We start from the raw sequence: 17,522 nt of genomic DNA, 5'->3' as shown, positions 1-17,522 counted from the left end.
GCTATGTGGCTGTGTCTCTCTGTGTGGGCTCTTTCCTGAGCAGCTACAACCTGGAATCCTGATCTCAGTCGGATTATCTCTGTCAGCCCATGGCAGTGGCACTGGGAGGTGAAACTGGCTCAGCCTGTTAAGTGTCCTGCAGTCCCCATCTCCTAATCTGGCCCTAATCTGGAGGTAACTAAAATGGGGGTGGGGGGAACTACAGTGAGCCTACTGCCTTAACTGGATTTCCATACCTCCTGTTGTTAATTATAGAGATGTAATAATGTGATTAGTGCACGATTAAAAAAAATCCCTGATATGATTACCATGGATTTAATATCACATGATATATCATTATATCGTTATACAGTGACAGATGTAATTGAAATACACTTATTGGAGCCGGAGGTGGTGTTTCATTCAATCCCCAGCACCCCAGGGAGGAAAGGGCTAGCTAAAAAGAAGCAGTGAGAGAGGAAATTGTAATGAAAACAAAGAAAACTCACGATGTGGCTCTCACTCCAGGCAGGTGGCTCCTGCTGACCTATTTGCCTTAGACAACGGCAGTGCACAGGTAGCTCTGGACAGGTAGCCTCCTCTGCAGGGGCCCAGGCAGCATAACTCAGGAGCATCTTATCTTGTTCCCTTCCCATAAACTTTGGTGTCCCCAAGTCCCCTCTGATGCTGCAAGTTAACTCCCTCTGAAAGTACTCAGGACCCTAATGGTATCAAACTGAGCTGGCAAGTTGTCTTTCCATCCTTGGACCTCCAGTACCAAATGCTGTGGAACATAGACCTTTGGTACAACCCCTGCGCTTGCTGTCGTGGTGATCCAGCACACAAGAGGCATCTGTCATCATGTGGGCAGTGTAAGGTCAAGCACATGGAGAAGCTAATTATTCCGCTTAAGTTCCGTTGATGGGCAGAGGTGGAGGCAGCTGCAAGGCCCCTGACATGCGTTGGTAAGCCAGAGAGCATAATGCACCAGCAGACATTCCAGCTAGGCGTGGGGAGGTTGAGTTTCTGTTGCCTGACACAAGAGCCCATTCCATTGCCACTGTACACATGCTGGCCATGCTTCTTTTGGGCCCAGTGAATGGAATGGGGCTCCCCATAGCTGAAGAAAAGCTACTTCTCAGGAAAGGAGAAGGGAGGCAGGAGTTGTTTTCACGCAGTCAGTTCCAAGAATGGCTAAAGGGTTGCCGTTCCGCTGAGTAAGAAGACAGATGGTTCTTGAAGGATCCTGGGTAGGTGAGAGTTGAAGCCTCCTGCTTTCCTTCCTCTTTTATTGGTGGAACATCAGGAGATAACAGTATAGCCATTGCTCTTAGGTGTCTCCAGATTTGCAGTAGATTGGTAAAGCCTTCTAATGTCATAGGTGCTGTTCAGACTGTAGGTGGATTTAGAGTCAGGATGAGTCAGGAAAGACTAAAGGGAGGCACTTTTGAGTTGAGTGTTGAAATAGAAAGAAAAAGAAGGCAAAGGCAGAGGGCATCCTGGGGGGTGCTTACCCTTGCTTGAGTAAGCATGAGACACGAAGCAGCAATCACGGGACTTGGTGACAGTAAAGAAGATAATGAGATCCAGGCTGACTCTTAGTTTTTGGCTTAGCAGACCATTTTGGTGGGCTACACTGTGTTTTAGGAACCCAGGAGAAGGAATAGCTTGGATAAATGTTGAAGTATGTTTAGAACATACATGTGTGAAGTCCACATGGAAAGGGTAAGTAAGTAACATGTGTCTGGCATTTAGGTAGCAATAAGAAATACAGGTTGAAGACAAAGGAGTTGAGGGACTCCCCATAGGAGAGTGACAGCAACTAGGAAAAGCTAGGAAAGGAGAACAGAATATATCATATACTAGATGGCCAGCTGCAGAGGACACTGCAGGAGTGTGAGGGCCAGGGCAGAGCTAGGGGAACTGAGAGCCGAATGCCGGGGAAAGCACAGGGGAAAGGGTTCTACAGATAGAGTGCTGAAGACAGCAAGGAACCTGCAGCTATCCATGAGCAATGGCAGCAAGGGGAGGATGCTGGGCTTAGCAGGAGCTGAGTGCCATAACAGCAATGGAAAGCAATCACAGGGAGCTTGGAAATGGTGGGCAGGGCAGTGGAAGTGAGGGGAGACCATTTTGAGAAATTTAATTGTTAGCAGATGGGCTCTAGATGAATAGAAGTGTGGAATAAATAGGGACTTTAAAAAAAGGAAGGATAGCAAGGAGCCTGGTATCATTTCAACATCTTATATACTAACTCAATCCTCCCAGCAGCTCAATGAAATTGAAGCTGTTACTGTCTTTCAGAGAGGAAATTGGGACTCAGAGAAGTTCTGTCAATATAGTAGAGATTTAAACAAATGCTTCAAAGTAAAGGGGAAGGAGCTAATAAATGATTAGGCTAAGAATTTCTTCTTTTTTATTGAAAAAAAATAAATTGACAATTTTGTGCATATATATACATGCAAATACATGTATGTATATATGTATGTGAATATATGTATGTATGTTGGCTTTATTCCCCCATTACTGTCTCTCATCCCCATCCCACTCCCTCTGGACCCCTTCTTTCCAGTAGGCCCCCCTCCTACTCTCCTATTACTTGAAGCTGCAGATTTAGAAAAAATGGAGCAAAAACCTGAGGAGGTGGGAACAGTTGACAAGCAAAACTTGAGTGTGGGACTGGTGGTGGGCAAGAAGTGGTGTGTTCCTGTTAGAGCTAGAGGCCAAGGGGCAGGTAGGAAGAACAAGCCTCCTTTTAAATGTGGAGCATATACTCGAAGGAGTTCTGCCAGTGGCTTTCATTCCTTTTATGAAAATAGGAAAGAGGGTTTGGGTGCTATGGAGTGTGTGCCAAAAGTGATCTTGGATCCATAGTGACCACTTCCTACATGGAAATGTGACTTTTTGTAAATACTTAGCTTAAGAGCAATGTGGCAAAGCATTGTTGTTGGGTGTTTTCAGGAAAGGTGTGTAAGACAAGCAGTTGGGGGAGTTGAAGATTGGGAAATGGATAGCTGAAATAATAGAGTCAAGGTTCCAGGCCTACTAGAAAAGGGATTGAAGCCAGAAGGAATGGACAGACTGCGGGTGGAGTGGCAAAAAGAGAGACACTACAAAACCTCTAGGCATCTGAGGTCAGAAGAATCTGTCAAGATGAGAGTTCAGAAAGGAAGCATTTCTGGTGATGATGAGGTCCAAGTTATGACTGTGGGGAAAGATGGAAGGAGGCGGAAGTAGCTCATTGTAGAATGTCGTTAATGAGAATCAGGAGTCAATAAATTGAAAGGCAAATTTTCTAGACTGTGTTACTCTGTAGATGTTGAAGTTACCCAAAGTGGTGATCATTTGGGATAAAGTCCCACAGGGAGAGAATAGTCTAGAAGCTACAGGAAAGAAGAATTTGAAGATACCTGCAGAGTATTTCCAGAAAAGGGTAGGTAGTAGATTTCCAGTTATTACCCCCCTCCTAATCATCCCTAAAATTAATGGTCCTAACAACAAGTTCTAGAAAGTTTATTTATGTGAAATCACAGGCTCTCATGTGGCTATCATCTAACTCTGATCTGGCACTCTGTTTGGAGCAGCTAGGGGCTGGCTGGCACCTCCCTTTTTATCCCATCTCATGGCTTCTCTGTGTGGCCTGCCTGAGGATTATTTTGAGCTTCCTCACTGTTTGGCTGCCCTAGGACAGTCTCTGTACTTGATGTGGCTGTCCTGGAACAGTCTCATTACTTGATAGCAGCTCAGGGCCTGGACAAGAATTCCAGCAACTGGGGTGGAATCTGCCTAAGCATTTCTGCAGTAGCTTTGTAGTGGCAGCATTTCTGCACTGCAGTGGAAATAGTCACAGACACCCATCCTGTTTCCAAAGGAAGGGAGGAGACATAAACTTTTGGTGATGGGATGGGAGATAATATAACTGTCTTTGGAAAACATAATTTTCCACAATTGGTGTTAGCCTGAACCTGTAAAAGATGAGAGTAGTATTCTTCAAGGTGGGGTACATTTTGGATGATGACACCACAAGTATCTGGGGATGTTGATGAAAGTGGGTGTGCCTGGGTGGCCACAGGTACACATAGAGAATATGTTATCTCTTTTTATAGTACAGATAATTGTGGTTCAGAAAAATTTAGTAAGTCACTCAAGGTTATAGTGCAAATGTGCGGACCCAGGAGTTGAGGGCACATTAGAGCTCTGAATGCACTGGCTTTCTGCAAGGCATGGGCTGCTGGCTGTGCCCAAGTACACATGGCGCATACCCAATCTGTGTTTACTTGTGGCCTGGATACTCAGCTCTCTGGCTGAGTCTAGTTACGGCCAGCAGTGTATCATAGTGGTAGAATACTCGACTAGCATGCAGGTTTCCGGTTTCAGTGTCTCTGGTTCAATCTCTTATGCCTCAAATAAAGAAGACATGTTGACCATTTAGGTAGTGTTTGTATCTGTCCAACTCTCCACACCTTCACCTTCCTCTCTGGTAGGTGTTAAGACAGTGGCAGGCTGGATTTAGTCTCTAGTTTTGGGAAAGGGCTCACTAGTCTTGGGTCTGCAGGGTGACAAGTCATCCAGAAGAATCAAAGGCCTGCTCTTCTCCTTGTCAGCAGAGAACTGATATGTTGGTACATGGTGTTCCAGAAGTTACTGAGTAGTCTCTGTTTGTCTGCAACCCCCTTCCTGCCCTGTCCACCCGCTGTAGGTAGTATATGGGTGGGCAGGGACACCAGAGCAGCTGTTGATGCCTCTTCCCTCCTCTCTGAAGGATCTGATGCTGCTGCCGTTGAGGGCTACTTCATCTATTAAACCCAATACACTTGTCGCAGCTGCTAAGCCCCCGTAAGCCGCCGGGCGCCGTGTTTGTGATGGGACTGACAGTGCATGGAGGAGGCTGATTATACACGATTCCATTTCGCGGGCCCAGCAATGTAATTTCACAGGGCGATCAGCGTTTGCATGTAATAGCAGGCTGTGCTGAGGTGTCAGAATATTAAAGGCGCTAATGGCAAAGCTCCCTGTTACACAGGGGGCCACCCGCCGCGCCTACAGCAGGGCTGTGCAGCAGGCCCGTCGCAGATGGCTGGCCACTAAGCTAATGGGGCAGCAGCCAAGGCGGGCAGAGCCACAAGAGGGGAAAGCCAGCCGGGAACAGCTCGGCACCTGCTTCCCTGCGCATGGAAATTACAGCGGCCCAGGGGAAGGGAAATGTGCGTGCCTGCCTGACAGGGTAGGGTGGGTTGGTTCAGTGGGTACAGCATCTTTCAATCCAGCTCCACCTGTCCTCCTGGCTCAGTGTTTGAGTGCCTGTCATGGACAGAACTTAGAAGTCATCTTCCTTTCCTTAGTAGTCATCTTTCCACCTGCTCCACCCTCTGGCTGGGAACCCCAAGAGCTGGGTGCTAACTGCACAGCTGGACAGGTGGGCCTTGATGACTGATGGGGACGCAGCAACCATTGGTAAACAGCTCGTGTACAAGGGCTTGGAGAGAGCTCTTAAAGCAGATTCTTGTCCCACACTGATCAAGATTAAGAAGCTTCTAGGCCCTTGCCCCTTCTTCACAGGTTGAAGGAAGGGAGCAAGAAGAGGGAGCTTCTCCCCACCCCTGCTGTTCCTCTTTGTCTTGACTGCAGTGCTCCCTATAGGCTGTACTCAGACTTTCCAATAACACTCCTCCAGGAGGCTTTCCTAGCCTCCTCCAGCCTCACATAGGTCTCAGCCTCCTGATCTAATTGATTGCCAGGTGGCATCCTCAACTCTCCAGCCAGAGTTCTTACAACATAACTTGTATACCTTGCCCTGAGCGGAACTCCTGGAAGAGCTCTGCTAAGGTTGTTTACAGATGCAGTCTCTTTAGGAGGATGGCAGGATGGGCAGTCACTGGAGGGAATGGCTGAGGCACTCCCTGATAGATATTGTCCCGGATTGGGGGGCGGGGTTCAAAAGGGAGCACCAAGGTGCAGAGGGACAGCAGATGTGAGGTCCAGAGTACACAGGGATGGGAACACAGGTTGCTTTGCTAGAAGAGCCTTTTATGTTTGTTTCCTGTGACTGTGACCGCTAGCTAAAATGACAGAGTTGTTTTGTTTTCTTTTCTTGCTGGGGGTGGGGCAGATTTGAGGTGCTGTGCCTAGGCTGCTTCTGTGAGACTGGTGGCCGTGTCAGAAGGTTAAGCTCTGGGGGAGATGTGCAAGTGTTCTCAGCAGGGGCAGCAGGAGGAATCCCAGGCTGAAGGAGAGCAGTTTTAATTAACCGTTTTTAATATCATTTTGGACTTTGGCTGGTATATGAAGGCCCCGCTGGAAGCAGCATTTGTAAAAATTAAATCCCTCTTATTAGGAGCTTGGCAGACCCATGTGCACATGCCACCCCTCCTCCTGGCCCATACCCCCTGAGGAAGTGCTGGATGAGGCCGTGTCTCAGCAGCAGTTGGTTATCATGCCTTATCTAGGACTATGAAACTGCAGCACGACACCGCAGCCACAGTGGAGACGCCAATTCATCTCACCCTTGCTCTGACAAGCTACACTGCCCTTCCTGAAAGGCATCCGTCAGGCGGGACCAGGCTGCACCTTGCCTGCTACTTCTCTCCCGCCTAGGGCTCTGGCTTGCCCTGTTCCAGCCTGGCCCTCCACCCCCCTTTTACACATCCTAGCCTGGGAAGATCTTGGGGAGTCATAATTACAGTAATAATCTAATCATGGTGACGTATGGGGCAAGCATCTAATGTTATCTGAAGTGGTCTTGCCGCTTAGCTGTGATAAGGCTCAGGATGACGTGCAGATAACGTTAACATGCCCTGTCCCTGAGCCGCAAGCAGAGTGGAGGGGCCGCCACAGCCCTGCCGCCTGCCGCCCGCCGCTTTAAGCCGGGAAGCGGCAGCACCTGCTAATGCAAGTGTTTAATATTTGATGGGCTGGGATAAAGCGGGATCACCTTCGAATTGAATTGAGTGTCAGCCGAGAATCTATTACTGAAATTCGGGTGTGATTTGACAGCAAAGTAGACGATGTTATTCTTCACTAGTTACTGCAATCTTCTCCCCGACATCACTTAAATATTTTTTTCTTTGCTTGAGTAAACACACATTATCCTTCTTTTTTCCCCCTTCCTTCCCTTTTTCCTTTTTCAAGGGGGAAAAAAAAACCCATCCAGCTTGCCTTCTCCAGGCTGATAGAGTAGATTGTTATTTCTTTATTTGTCCTATTAAATGGAATTTCTGATCGTTTAATCCGGCCTTTGTAAGTGATTTTAAAGTACTTGAAAGGCAGCCGCCACTGCTCTCTGGCCCACTGCGCTCCAGCCTCAGCTGGCCATGCTCAGCAGTTCCCCCAGCTGTGCCCACCCACTGACTATGCCCCTTATATGTCTGTCTGCTTCCTCTTGCTGCCTGCAGCCCCTTGTTGCCCACATCCTGGTTCTGCCAGCATGCTCTTTCCCAAACCCATCCTTGAGTCCCATACTCAGCCTCCAATAGCTGTGACCTGGGAGAAGGTAGACAAGGGTTGGCTGGAGTTGAGCTTTGGCTGGTCCCACTGTGGTCAAGGAAAATGGTTTTGGAAAGAACTAATTTTTAAATTGCATTGGCTCCTAGTTCTTCTAGTGTCCGTGGGCTAGGTTCCTAAAGCTGGAAATGAAAGAAACTGGCCCTCTGCCATCCTAGCCCCTGGGCCCTGGCACAGATACTGTCCACCCCCCCCCCACACACACACAGAGGCACAGACACATCTTGTTTCTGGCCCTAGGCTGGGTCTTTTCCTCGTGTGAGAGCTGCTGGGCCCAGAAGTAGGTGGATGTGGCAGTGCTTCTCTAAGCATGGCTAGCGGGCACTTTGGTTCTGTCAGCAGGCCCAACTCACCCAAGTTGTATCCCCATTGCCACCGTCCCACATGCTGTCACCTTCTGCCATTAGAAGAAGGTCAGCTTGGTGTTTGGTGACTTCTGATCTGAGGCAAAGGGAAAGGGATAGTTAAATGTTTGATTTGATTTCAGGCCTGCTGGCAGAAGCCCAGGACTTTTTCTTTTCTTTTCTTTTTTTTTTTTTTTTTTTTTTTTTGGCACGCTAAGAAGGAAGAAATCCCCCTCAACCACATAATGGAGGTCTAATCCACAGAGCTCAAAGTCACTTTCTTCTGGGCCTCAGTTTCCTCATCTGTGACTTTAGGCCTGTCATGCCAGTGAGGGAAGATGCTGCTGGTCCTGTCCCCAGAGAGGGAAGGCAGATTCTGTCCTGCCCCGTGTTCCCCACAGATGGAAGTTGCTGGAGGCCAAATGGTGTGATAGAGGATGGGGGGAGCAGTGGAACTGCTGGGGACCTGAGCAGATCGATGCCCCCAGCACTTCCTTCCCCAACCCCAGGAAAACAATTAAGTACAGATCAATGGGTGGCCGCTTTGAATATGCATAAGTGAGCACTTGACCTTCAACAGAATACACACACACACACAGACACACACACACACACACACACACACACACACACCACCACCCTGTACTTCCCTTGCTTGAGTTGACCTGGTGACCTTACTCCCCTTTCATTGAGCTCCCGCACTGCACTCACAGCCTTTTACAGCCTTTCCTGTTCAGAATCAAAAGCAACTTGACCTCAGGCATGGTATTGGCCAGTCCCTGTTTCATCTATCCTGTCTGTAGAACGAGATTTGGAATCACTAATCTCCCGGATTCTACCTGAAAAGACTTTGTGACAGTAATATCAAGGGAGGGAGCCCAGCACAGCTGTGTTCTTGATGGGAATCTGTGGAGGGTGTATGGTGAAGGAGATGCTGCCATGAGGGGAGGACCTTAGCAAGCCAGACTTCCAAAGAAGAGCCCTGCAAGGGGCTCCCAGGAAGGATGGCAGGTGCTGAAGGGGAAAGCCCAGGAGGAAGACTTTGGAGAAGAAAGGGGTTTTTATGGTGGGTGGGGGGGGAACTCAAGTGAAAGGAACATGGTAAGGGACTCTAATGAGGTGGTATTACAAGTGCCTGAGGGGAAGAAGTGGGGACTGGGGGGAAGACTTGGTGAGTGGGATTTGCTCAGTGGGCCAGGGCCTCTGTTAACAACTCTTGCCTCCTGTCTTCCAGGCTTACAGCTTCGCCATGGGCTGCTGGCCCAAGAATGGACTACTAGACATGAACAAGGGTCTCAGCCTGCAACACATAGGCCGGCCCCACAGCGGCATTGGTCAGTCCCTCCACAAATCCCCCTGGCAGTTCTGTCAGTCCCCTGCCCGCATGCCTCAGTCCCCTGGCAAACAGAGGGTTTCCATGTATCATTCAGTACTCCACCCTTACGGAAGGCTCTCACCATTGGCTGGGGGAAGGAGGGTAGGGAGGGCAGATGGAAGATATTATGGATTGGGGCAATTGGAAAGGACCTCTCAAAACATTTCAGAGGAGACTGGAATATAGACTTTGGGTGAGTCACAGGTGGCCTTAGATTCAAAATGCTGTCCCTTGTCCCTATTGCCTGTATCCCTAGTGGGCAGTGTCTTCAGGGATATGGGCATATGTCAGCTTACCCAACCCCCTGTGGAGCTGGAGAAGGCTGTTTAATATTGTTTCAAGTCTGTGGCCACTAAACTGGACGATCAATGGGAGTTAAGGAGATGAATTATTTAAACCTCACCAGCTTTTAATTAGTCTAGGTCCTTCTGACCGATGACTTCGTCCACAGGGTATTGACTCCCCTGCAGGAGCAGCAGCCTCTACTGAGCAGTGACTGGGTTGGGAGGGGCCACTTGGGGTAACAGGTGGGGTAACACTCGGGGAGAAACTGGAATGGCTGCAGTTCCACATAGTTGGCAGCTCTGTGAGCTTGTGTATATCGGTGTGAACATGTGTCTGTGTATGACATCTTGCATGTATATCTGTATGACTGATATAAGGTGCCCATCCTTGTATATGCCTGTCCAACAATACATCCATGTTTATTTGAGAGCATGTGTGTCTGATCATGGAAACAACTGCCAACCTGTGTGTGTATCTGCCGGAAGAAAGTCTTTCTGTGTCTCTTATTTTGTGTGTATGTGTGTGGATGCTTCCAAGGAACACAGATGACCAGCTCTAGGCATTGTTCTAGGAGATGAAGCCAGGGTGATCTAGGGTGGCATTATGACCTTATTAGAACCTTATTACTTTTGGCAAGGTGTCACTGGTAGGGGCTAGCGACATCAGAATTATAGAAGGTCCCAGCCACTTGCTACAAATTTGCTCTTTACCCATTCCACATCTGTCAGTGCCCAGTTGGTGCTGAACATCCTGAGGAGGCAGAGCCTGAAATGCACACTTGACTGCCAGGTGTACAACTGGTGTGGCAGAAACATCTGGATTGCCATCAGGGAGATTTCCCTGTTCTTCTCATTTGCCTAGGCTGTTCCTACATCATCTACACTGTAGTGATTCCTGGGATGCCCTTTATCAGTCCTAGGGAGCAGGGGGAGAAGCCTGGGGCTCTGGGGTATCCTGCCGTAACTACTGTTCTTTGCTGTGATGAATCTTGAGGGTTCAGCTGGAAATCCACTAGGTAAAAACTCTGGAGGTGGGATCCTTGAAGGGTAAATACATGTTCTAGGTAGAAAAAGAAAGGAGTAGTACTTAGGCAGAGAAAGTGTGTGTACAAAGAATGCCTGAAGACCTGAAAGTGTATTAAGAAGACAAGTTTAGACATCTGCAAGTAATACCCTAAGCCCGGAATAGAAAGTTTAGTTTAATAAACAGCTAGATGCAGAGCCTTGAGTGCTTGGTTAGAAGCTGATTCTTCCCTCCCCAAAGTAAGGTTTAGAGGGGATGTTGGAAGATGAAAGAATGATATGATCAGAGCTCTGATTCAGAATCAGTGCAGCAGTTCGTGCTGCACAGAGCTAGCTCAGTAAAATCTTGCAGCTGGCTGGATGAGAAGCTGGTGAGTAAATGAATCAGTGGAAGAGGGATGGAACCCGGAGAGGCTCAGGAGATAGGACCATTGAGAAGGCATGCGTTCATTCAAGGAAGGAGGACCAGCAGCAATGGAGTCTGATGGCTGCTTGGTTAGAACAACAGGACTATGGTAGGCATCTTCCACAGCTTTGGCCTAAGTGTCCTGCTTCTGTATGTCTGGAATAGGGTATATCTGTGAGGGGTATAGCTCCCTCTTGCCAGTCTTTGTTGCCTCTTGAGGCTCTGTGATCCCTCCCTTGTCTGTTCTCCTGGGTTAGGACTCCTGGGGTGGCCTGGTCTTTAAAGAACATTTTTTTTTTTCTCTCTGGCCCAGTGGGGCAGCTCACAGCTCTGAGTAACAGTGAAGCAGAAATAGCTCTGGCTTTACTGTGCAAAACCCTGAGACTCAACTGAGGGGCAGGGCTGCCAGCTCCTTGGAGGGACCAGTGAGCAGCCCAGGGAAAGGCCTGTGTGAGACCCATCTCAAGGTACATGCTCAGGAAGCTCCCTCTCCATCGCTTTGCCAATGTCAGAGGCTGCCAGGGCACTGGCCCTTCTTGGCACTTAGTCTCTGCAATCTGAATGAAGAGGGCAGCCCTGCCAGCTCCTGGCTAGCTCTGAGGTGTGGGTGAGGGTGTTTAGAAGGGAGGGAGGATAGAGGGCATTAATTGGGCTGGGAGAGGCAGGGAGGGGAGGCGTGGGTTTTGAGCAGTGAGGTTAATGGCCCTCGCACCAAAGAGACAGCTTTAATGAGCTTCAGCTGGCGGTGCCCCGAGTTACTGTGCGTGCTAAAAGGGTCGCGCTGTAAGAGTTTGATGTGGACTGCTTCCCAGCCCTGGGGTCAGGGGTCATCTCCTGTCACTGGCCACTCAGGCTGGTCCTCAGTGACATGGTGCTAATTAACTGTATGAGGAGCTGCCAGGCTGGAGTAGGGAATGGTATGCATATTGTTGAGTGGGGGGTGAGGCAGCATAGGGTGAGGCTGGACAAGAATTGTGCAGATCCCACCACCTAGCCATCTCCAGGCTCTGATTGGTTCTTCCACAGTGCCGTGGTGATATGACATTGATGATGTGGAGGTGCTCAGTACAAGGAGGCAGATTGGCTGAAGGGGCGGGGTGACAGGGAGATAGACTTGAATAGGGGGGGAAGACCAGTCAGATGTGTATCTTGAGGTGTCTGAAGGGAGGGACTTGGCCTGACATGAGTTTTGAGAGTGGTCTGCTGGTTTGTGTGGGGAACACTGAGGGAGAGTCCGCAGGGCAGGGAGGCCAAAAGAAAGGCATGAAAAAAGAGCCAGGGCAGTACTGAGAATGGGGGCAAGGAACCAGGTGAAACTTCCTTTTGTCATTAACTGCGTGCCTTCATCTGCTGTGTGTCAAGAATTGAGAGTGAATCGGTATCGATGCCATGGCTCCTAGTATCCACAGATGTTTCAGGTAGAATTTTGAGCTTGGCACTGGAGACAGAAGGAGATGGAAGTTCAGGAGTGGCTAAAGGTAGGGTCTAGAGATGCTAGAATACTGGGCAGAAAGGCGTTGGAGGTTTGTGAGCAAGACATTTTAGCAGGATCGAGGTGGCTTTGGCTTTGGGAGCCTGATGTACAAGCTAGGGCTATAGTGGCAGAGCTGTTAAATGCAGATCTGCTAACTTCTAAGACTGTGTGGCTCTGTCAGGAACCCCAATTAGCTTGTCTCCGAGACAGGACGGCCTCACAGCTGTTGAGTGGTCTGACTTTCTTTCATTTCCTCAGAGGGTCAACAAGTGTTCCTTTTGTTTTACATAAACTAATTTCCACAACAATCATATGAAGGTAGGCATCACTTTCCCTTCTTAGAGATGAAGAAACAGAAGCTCAGTTGAATGACTTGCTTAAGGTCCCACAGCCAGTTGGACTAAGGATCTAGGATTAAATAAATACCCAAGGACACAGCCCAGCTTCTCAATCCTGCGCCCTTTTAGTATTGAACTGTTATTGCTTTAACTTAAAACCAAACAAAAAACCTGGGTTCTGGGAATCAAACTCAGATGCTCGTGCTTGAGAGAAAGCACCTCAGCCACTATCTCCTAGCCCAGCCTGGACACTCACTTTTCCTAGTTTTCTTAAAGTCATGTGACCCTTATGGGTCTTCACAAGCCTGGGCAGCAACAGCTGAAGAAAGGAAGGCCAGCACTGCCTCCTTCAGATCTGTTGAAGCCACTTTGCCCTGAGGCCAGGGCACTGCACCTGCTGACCTCTGACCTCCTTGAGTTCTTACTCTGATTGCAGTTTGCTCTCTCCCTCTTGGCCCAGGGAGTCTCACCGATCTTCCAGGCCCTAGTATTAGGAGTATGCAGATTATCCTGATATCATTTGTGTAGGCAATAACTGTGTCCTTTCGGCTATGGATATAACTCAGTAGAGCGCTTGTCTAGTATGAAAAAGGCCCTTGGGTTCAATCTGTAGCGACTCACACTCAAGTACACGCATAAACGCATACATACACACAAAGCCTGAGTCCTCCATACTGGGCTCTCTGCAGCAGAACCTGGGTCCCTTCCTTCTTTCCTTTCTGAAATCTGCACAGCAAACATCAGTCAAACCCGCTGTTGTGACAACCGCAGACTGCTGCAACAACTCTGGATACCCAGCTGGGTGGTCCTGCCCTGTGATCTTAGCCTCTCTGCTGGTGGGGGGGGGGGGGGGTGCTGAGGCTCATGGCACAGGTGGCATGGCCAGAGACCAAATGGACTCTCAGGAGCTTGCTGCCTAGCAGTTTGGCAAGAGCAGAGTTGGCAGGTGAGGGGGATGTCCCTCTGTCGGGAGAAGTACTAGCCTGTGGTCTCCCCCACGAGTGGGGTGTCTATCAGAGTCCAGTCAGAATGTATTAGCTCTGTGGCATGGATCTCATTAGTGCCCGTGAGAGGTGTCACTGCAGGAGAATCGTAGGCTCAGGGAGACGCTTGTACCAAAAGGAAGAAAGGACAGTGACAGCCTTTTCTCTGCCGCCAAGCTCACTGGGCCTCTCGCCCTCCTCCTTGTGGGGAGGGGGGTGCTGGCTAATGAGCTCAGCTGCAGTATAGCTTTGGCTTCCCCTCCTTGAAGTTTCCCAGGTCTCTGTGAAGACCTCAGGCCCCGGATTAGCACACAGGGACACCAGCCCCTCCTCTTGCCCAGCAGGGAGTTCCTTCTGATCACCCAGCTCTACCACAGGAAAGGAAAGGGGGGAGGCTAAGGTGGAGGAGGGGTGTTGCACCCCTGGGAATGCTCAAATCCCTCTACATCTCTTAGCAGTGACCATGTCCCCTTTCTACAGAGAACTCTTGCTTAGTAGAGCTGCAGTCTTTGCCTCCCTTTCCACCACGGTACCTGCCCTGACTGTTTTTTTTTTTTTTTCCTACCCTGAGCCCCTCCCAGGACAGGGAAAATGTAAGGACTGTGGCCTAGGAGTCTGCAGGTAATATGTGGGCCCAGTGCACACAGCTTTCTGGCTGAGCTAGAGGGATCTAGAATCTAGGCTCCAGATGACCTAAGGGTCATGAAATTATTGGTATTAGACCCCTGTAGATTTTGATGTCCCTCTTCTCATCTGTCCTCAAACATGTCTCATTGCTACCACCATTATTATTGTTTTGGTTTTGGCCGCCTTTTCCTGCTGAGAGGGCCAGCTTCGTGTTCAAAAGGAAACAACTAGAGTATCTCTCCCCAGACTTTCCCCTGCCCATCTCCTTTCTGCTGTGGCCTTGAGAAAGTGAAGATCCAGAAAGTGGGTGGCCATAAGGGATCATTATCCAGGTGCCAACAGGGTCTACACTTCCTGCTGGATGGTCCCTGGGAGTGAGGGATACTGGCAATTTCCTCCTTGAGCAAGACCCCCGCTGGGGCCCCTAAGGGACATATGTGTGTTGGAACAGGTTCTTACCACTGATTTAGGCTGTAGTCTTCAATGATTGTCCCAGGTAGAAAAATTGGGTAGCTAGATGGGTGAGTTGATGGGTGAAGGAAGGTTCTAGTGTGTGCACATATGTGTTCTGTGTGGGTGATGGGTGAGAGTACAATCTTTGTTCCCTACCTTCTTAGCCCCAGGCTGCCTTGGCCTCCCCTTGTCTCTCTCTGTATCTCCTGTCAGACCATCGCAGACGTAAATGACAAAGAAATCAGAAAGACAGATCAATGCTGGCCAAATTAGCACTTGCAGATAGACTGTGTGGGGATGTCAGCGCCCTGACCCCTGGTGATCTTGCAGCCTTCACCGCTGATATTATGCAAATTGCATCCATCTGGCAGGACCTGTGCGTGCTTGCTGCTCCTACTCAGAAGAGTAATGGGCTGGGGGTGGGCGGGAATGTTGGCGCAAGAGTCAGTGGAGTGCCTGTGTTTGTGAGAGCATGTGTGTGTGAGTGTGGTGCCCACCAAGCACTAGGCGGTGATTGAGTGATTGACAGGGCAGATAAGGGGCTGCATTGGATTCCTTTGGGCTAGGGGATTAGGAACAGCTACAGATGGGAGATAACTGGACTTCATTGCAGTTTATTTTCCTCCTTATCCCTCTCCCCACCTTCACTCCCTGAAAAACACAATCTCTGTAGTTTGCGTTTTCATCAATATTTGCAAGTCATTACCACTGGTTTAAGGTGAGAGACAATGTCAGGGCCCAGAACAGATAAGCCCCTCCCTCTCCAAGTCCTGGATGGGTCCTGCACCCTGAGAATTAATCTTAAGAGCATCTTACATAGTCTCCCTCCAGCCCATCGTACTCAGGTGACAACCCCATTCCTCATGACTTTTCTCATCTGACCCCACCACCACCGTCACCCCACCCTCCCCCGCGCCCCAATCATAAGGCATTCTTTAAGCTGAGGTCCTGCCCCTCACCTTGGAGCCGCTGTGTGACAAATCCCTGCCCCCACTTTTAGACTACAACTTAGGTTTTCTTGCCCTTGGCATTGGCTGGGTACCCTCAGACAGCCTTCACCCTGCTACAGGAATATTTGTGAGGAAACTGAGTCTGGAAAGATTGTCGCTCCCCTCAGGCTGCCTAATGAGAAAACAAGAAAGTTAGAATTTATAGATCTCACCTATAGAAGTTGAGCGCCACCCCACCTCAACACTGCATCCATTGCCACAGCTGGATTCACTGAATTAACTATATCATGGGCCGTGGGCAGATGTGTTTCTTCAGATCCCAGTTTGTGCACATAGACTCAGACCTAGTCTCTGACCCCCTGCCAAGCTGATCTCCCCATTCTAGGCTAAGGAGATAAAAGCCACATAGGTCCTGTCCATGGGGACTGTGTGTCTGCGGTAGTGAGACTAGTACACGAAGGACACACACAGGATAGAATGCACCCAGCAACTGAGCCAGCCCGGAGTCTGTCATAACATGTGACACTAGACCCTGTAGCCTAAGCACAGGGCTGATACGTCTTTGGCCAGCTAGGGTATATCTTTTATAGAGGTCCCTCCAAAATTGGATCCCTGCAGTACCCTCCCACCAGGGAGGGTTGGGAGCTAGGAGTGCTGGGGACATGTCCGAGGACATGTGTGCAAGGGGAACTTGTCCTAATGAGGAGAACATGGCTGCTAGTTAGGCAAGGGGCGGGCAGGAGCTGCAGAGCTGATTGAAGGCAGGGGCAGGGGTCAGACAATTAGGCCCAGATCCGGCTGTTTGATGTGAGTTCTGAGGCCTCAAAGCCTCCCTTCAGCCGGCTCCCTCCACTCCCTCCTCTCCCTCCTCTTTTCTTTCTTCTTCTGCCCAAAGGCAGGAAGGATGGAAACGCTTACACTCACTGTTACTATATTAAACCCTGTGTCAGGCCAGCAGGGCCCCAGGACTCCTGCCCACAGGGGGCACTCTAAGCCCCCAGGAGGCTACTAGGACCTTAGAGGGAGCATGTGGACAGAGGCCAAGCCTAGACCAATGGAGCCCTAGAGTAGAGAAACACCAGTTAGGAGGTAGGAGAGTGAATGGGGCTGCCCAGCGGGAAATGGGCTCTATCTGTTAAGGCCATGTCCTATGCCAGCTTTTGCCCAGCACCGCCTATAGCCACTTAGTTATTTCTGTCCTGTCCTGGGGCTGGGGGTGAGAACGCGGTTCACCTATGTATATACTTGGTCATTCACATCTAAGCAGTCACTCCTAACCCCTCATGGGTAAGATAAAGACACATGGTCTAATAGTACTATCATCCTGGCAACCCCAAAGCAGAGTCTCCTCTACCCCAGTTGTCATAGCCACGCATGCCATCACAAGGCTCCATGCTTTGGTCATACCCACAGGGTTTCTCGCACAGAGCCCTAGGAGCCAAATCCCACCCGCAGGATAATTGAGAACAGCAGGTGGGGCGGGGGGGGGGGGGGTAACCAGCCTTTTCTAGTTCCTCGCTCCTAGGAAATAACAGAGCTGGTACTGACCACAGAGAAGAAGCCAGATTGTGGAGCCAGTGGAGAAAGGGAGGGTGGGAGCAGAGATAAATGTTAGCTCATTTCTTCCGTAATTAGTTACTCCCTCATCCCCGCGTTGTAATTGTGAACAAGCTGTAATGTTTAATTAGTCTGTAAATGAAACCCCAATTTCATAATGGTCTGCCTGACAGGGCTAAGTGGGCAGGGGAGTGAGCAGAGGAGAGCCAAGAGAGGGCGTGGAGTTGGG

General features: G+C 49.6%; 1 protein-coding gene across 6 annotated transcripts in view; it reads left to right on the top strand.

Moving 5' to 3' along the window:
• Eri3 (ERI1 exoribonuclease family member 3) overlaps window positions 1-17,522 on the top strand; it is a 133,774-nt gene that overhangs the window by 98,090 nt on the left and 18,162 nt on the right. For 5 of the 6 annotated variants that reach the window (XM_041651835.1, XM_041651834.1, XM_041651839.1 and 2 more), the window contains one exon: window positions 9,058-9,157. The exons of the other annotated variant lie outside the window; for it this stretch is intronic. In XM_041651835.1, coding sequence (XP_041507769.1) covers window positions 9,058-9,157 — 100 coding nt within the window. The remainder of the gene's footprint in view (window positions 1-9,057; window positions 9,158-17,522) is intronic. 6 annotated transcript variants of the gene reach the window in all.

Source organism: Microtus oregoni, unplaced genomic scaffold (genome assembly GCF_018167655.1).
Source record: "Microtus oregoni isolate MIOR12 unplaced genomic scaffold, Mior012 000005F_ref0000423, whole genome shotgun sequence".
Classification (NCBI taxonomy): Eukaryota; Metazoa; Chordata; class Mammalia; order Rodentia; family Cricetidae; genus Microtus; species Microtus oregoni.
This window is presented reverse-complemented; position numbering and strand designations above follow the sequence as displayed.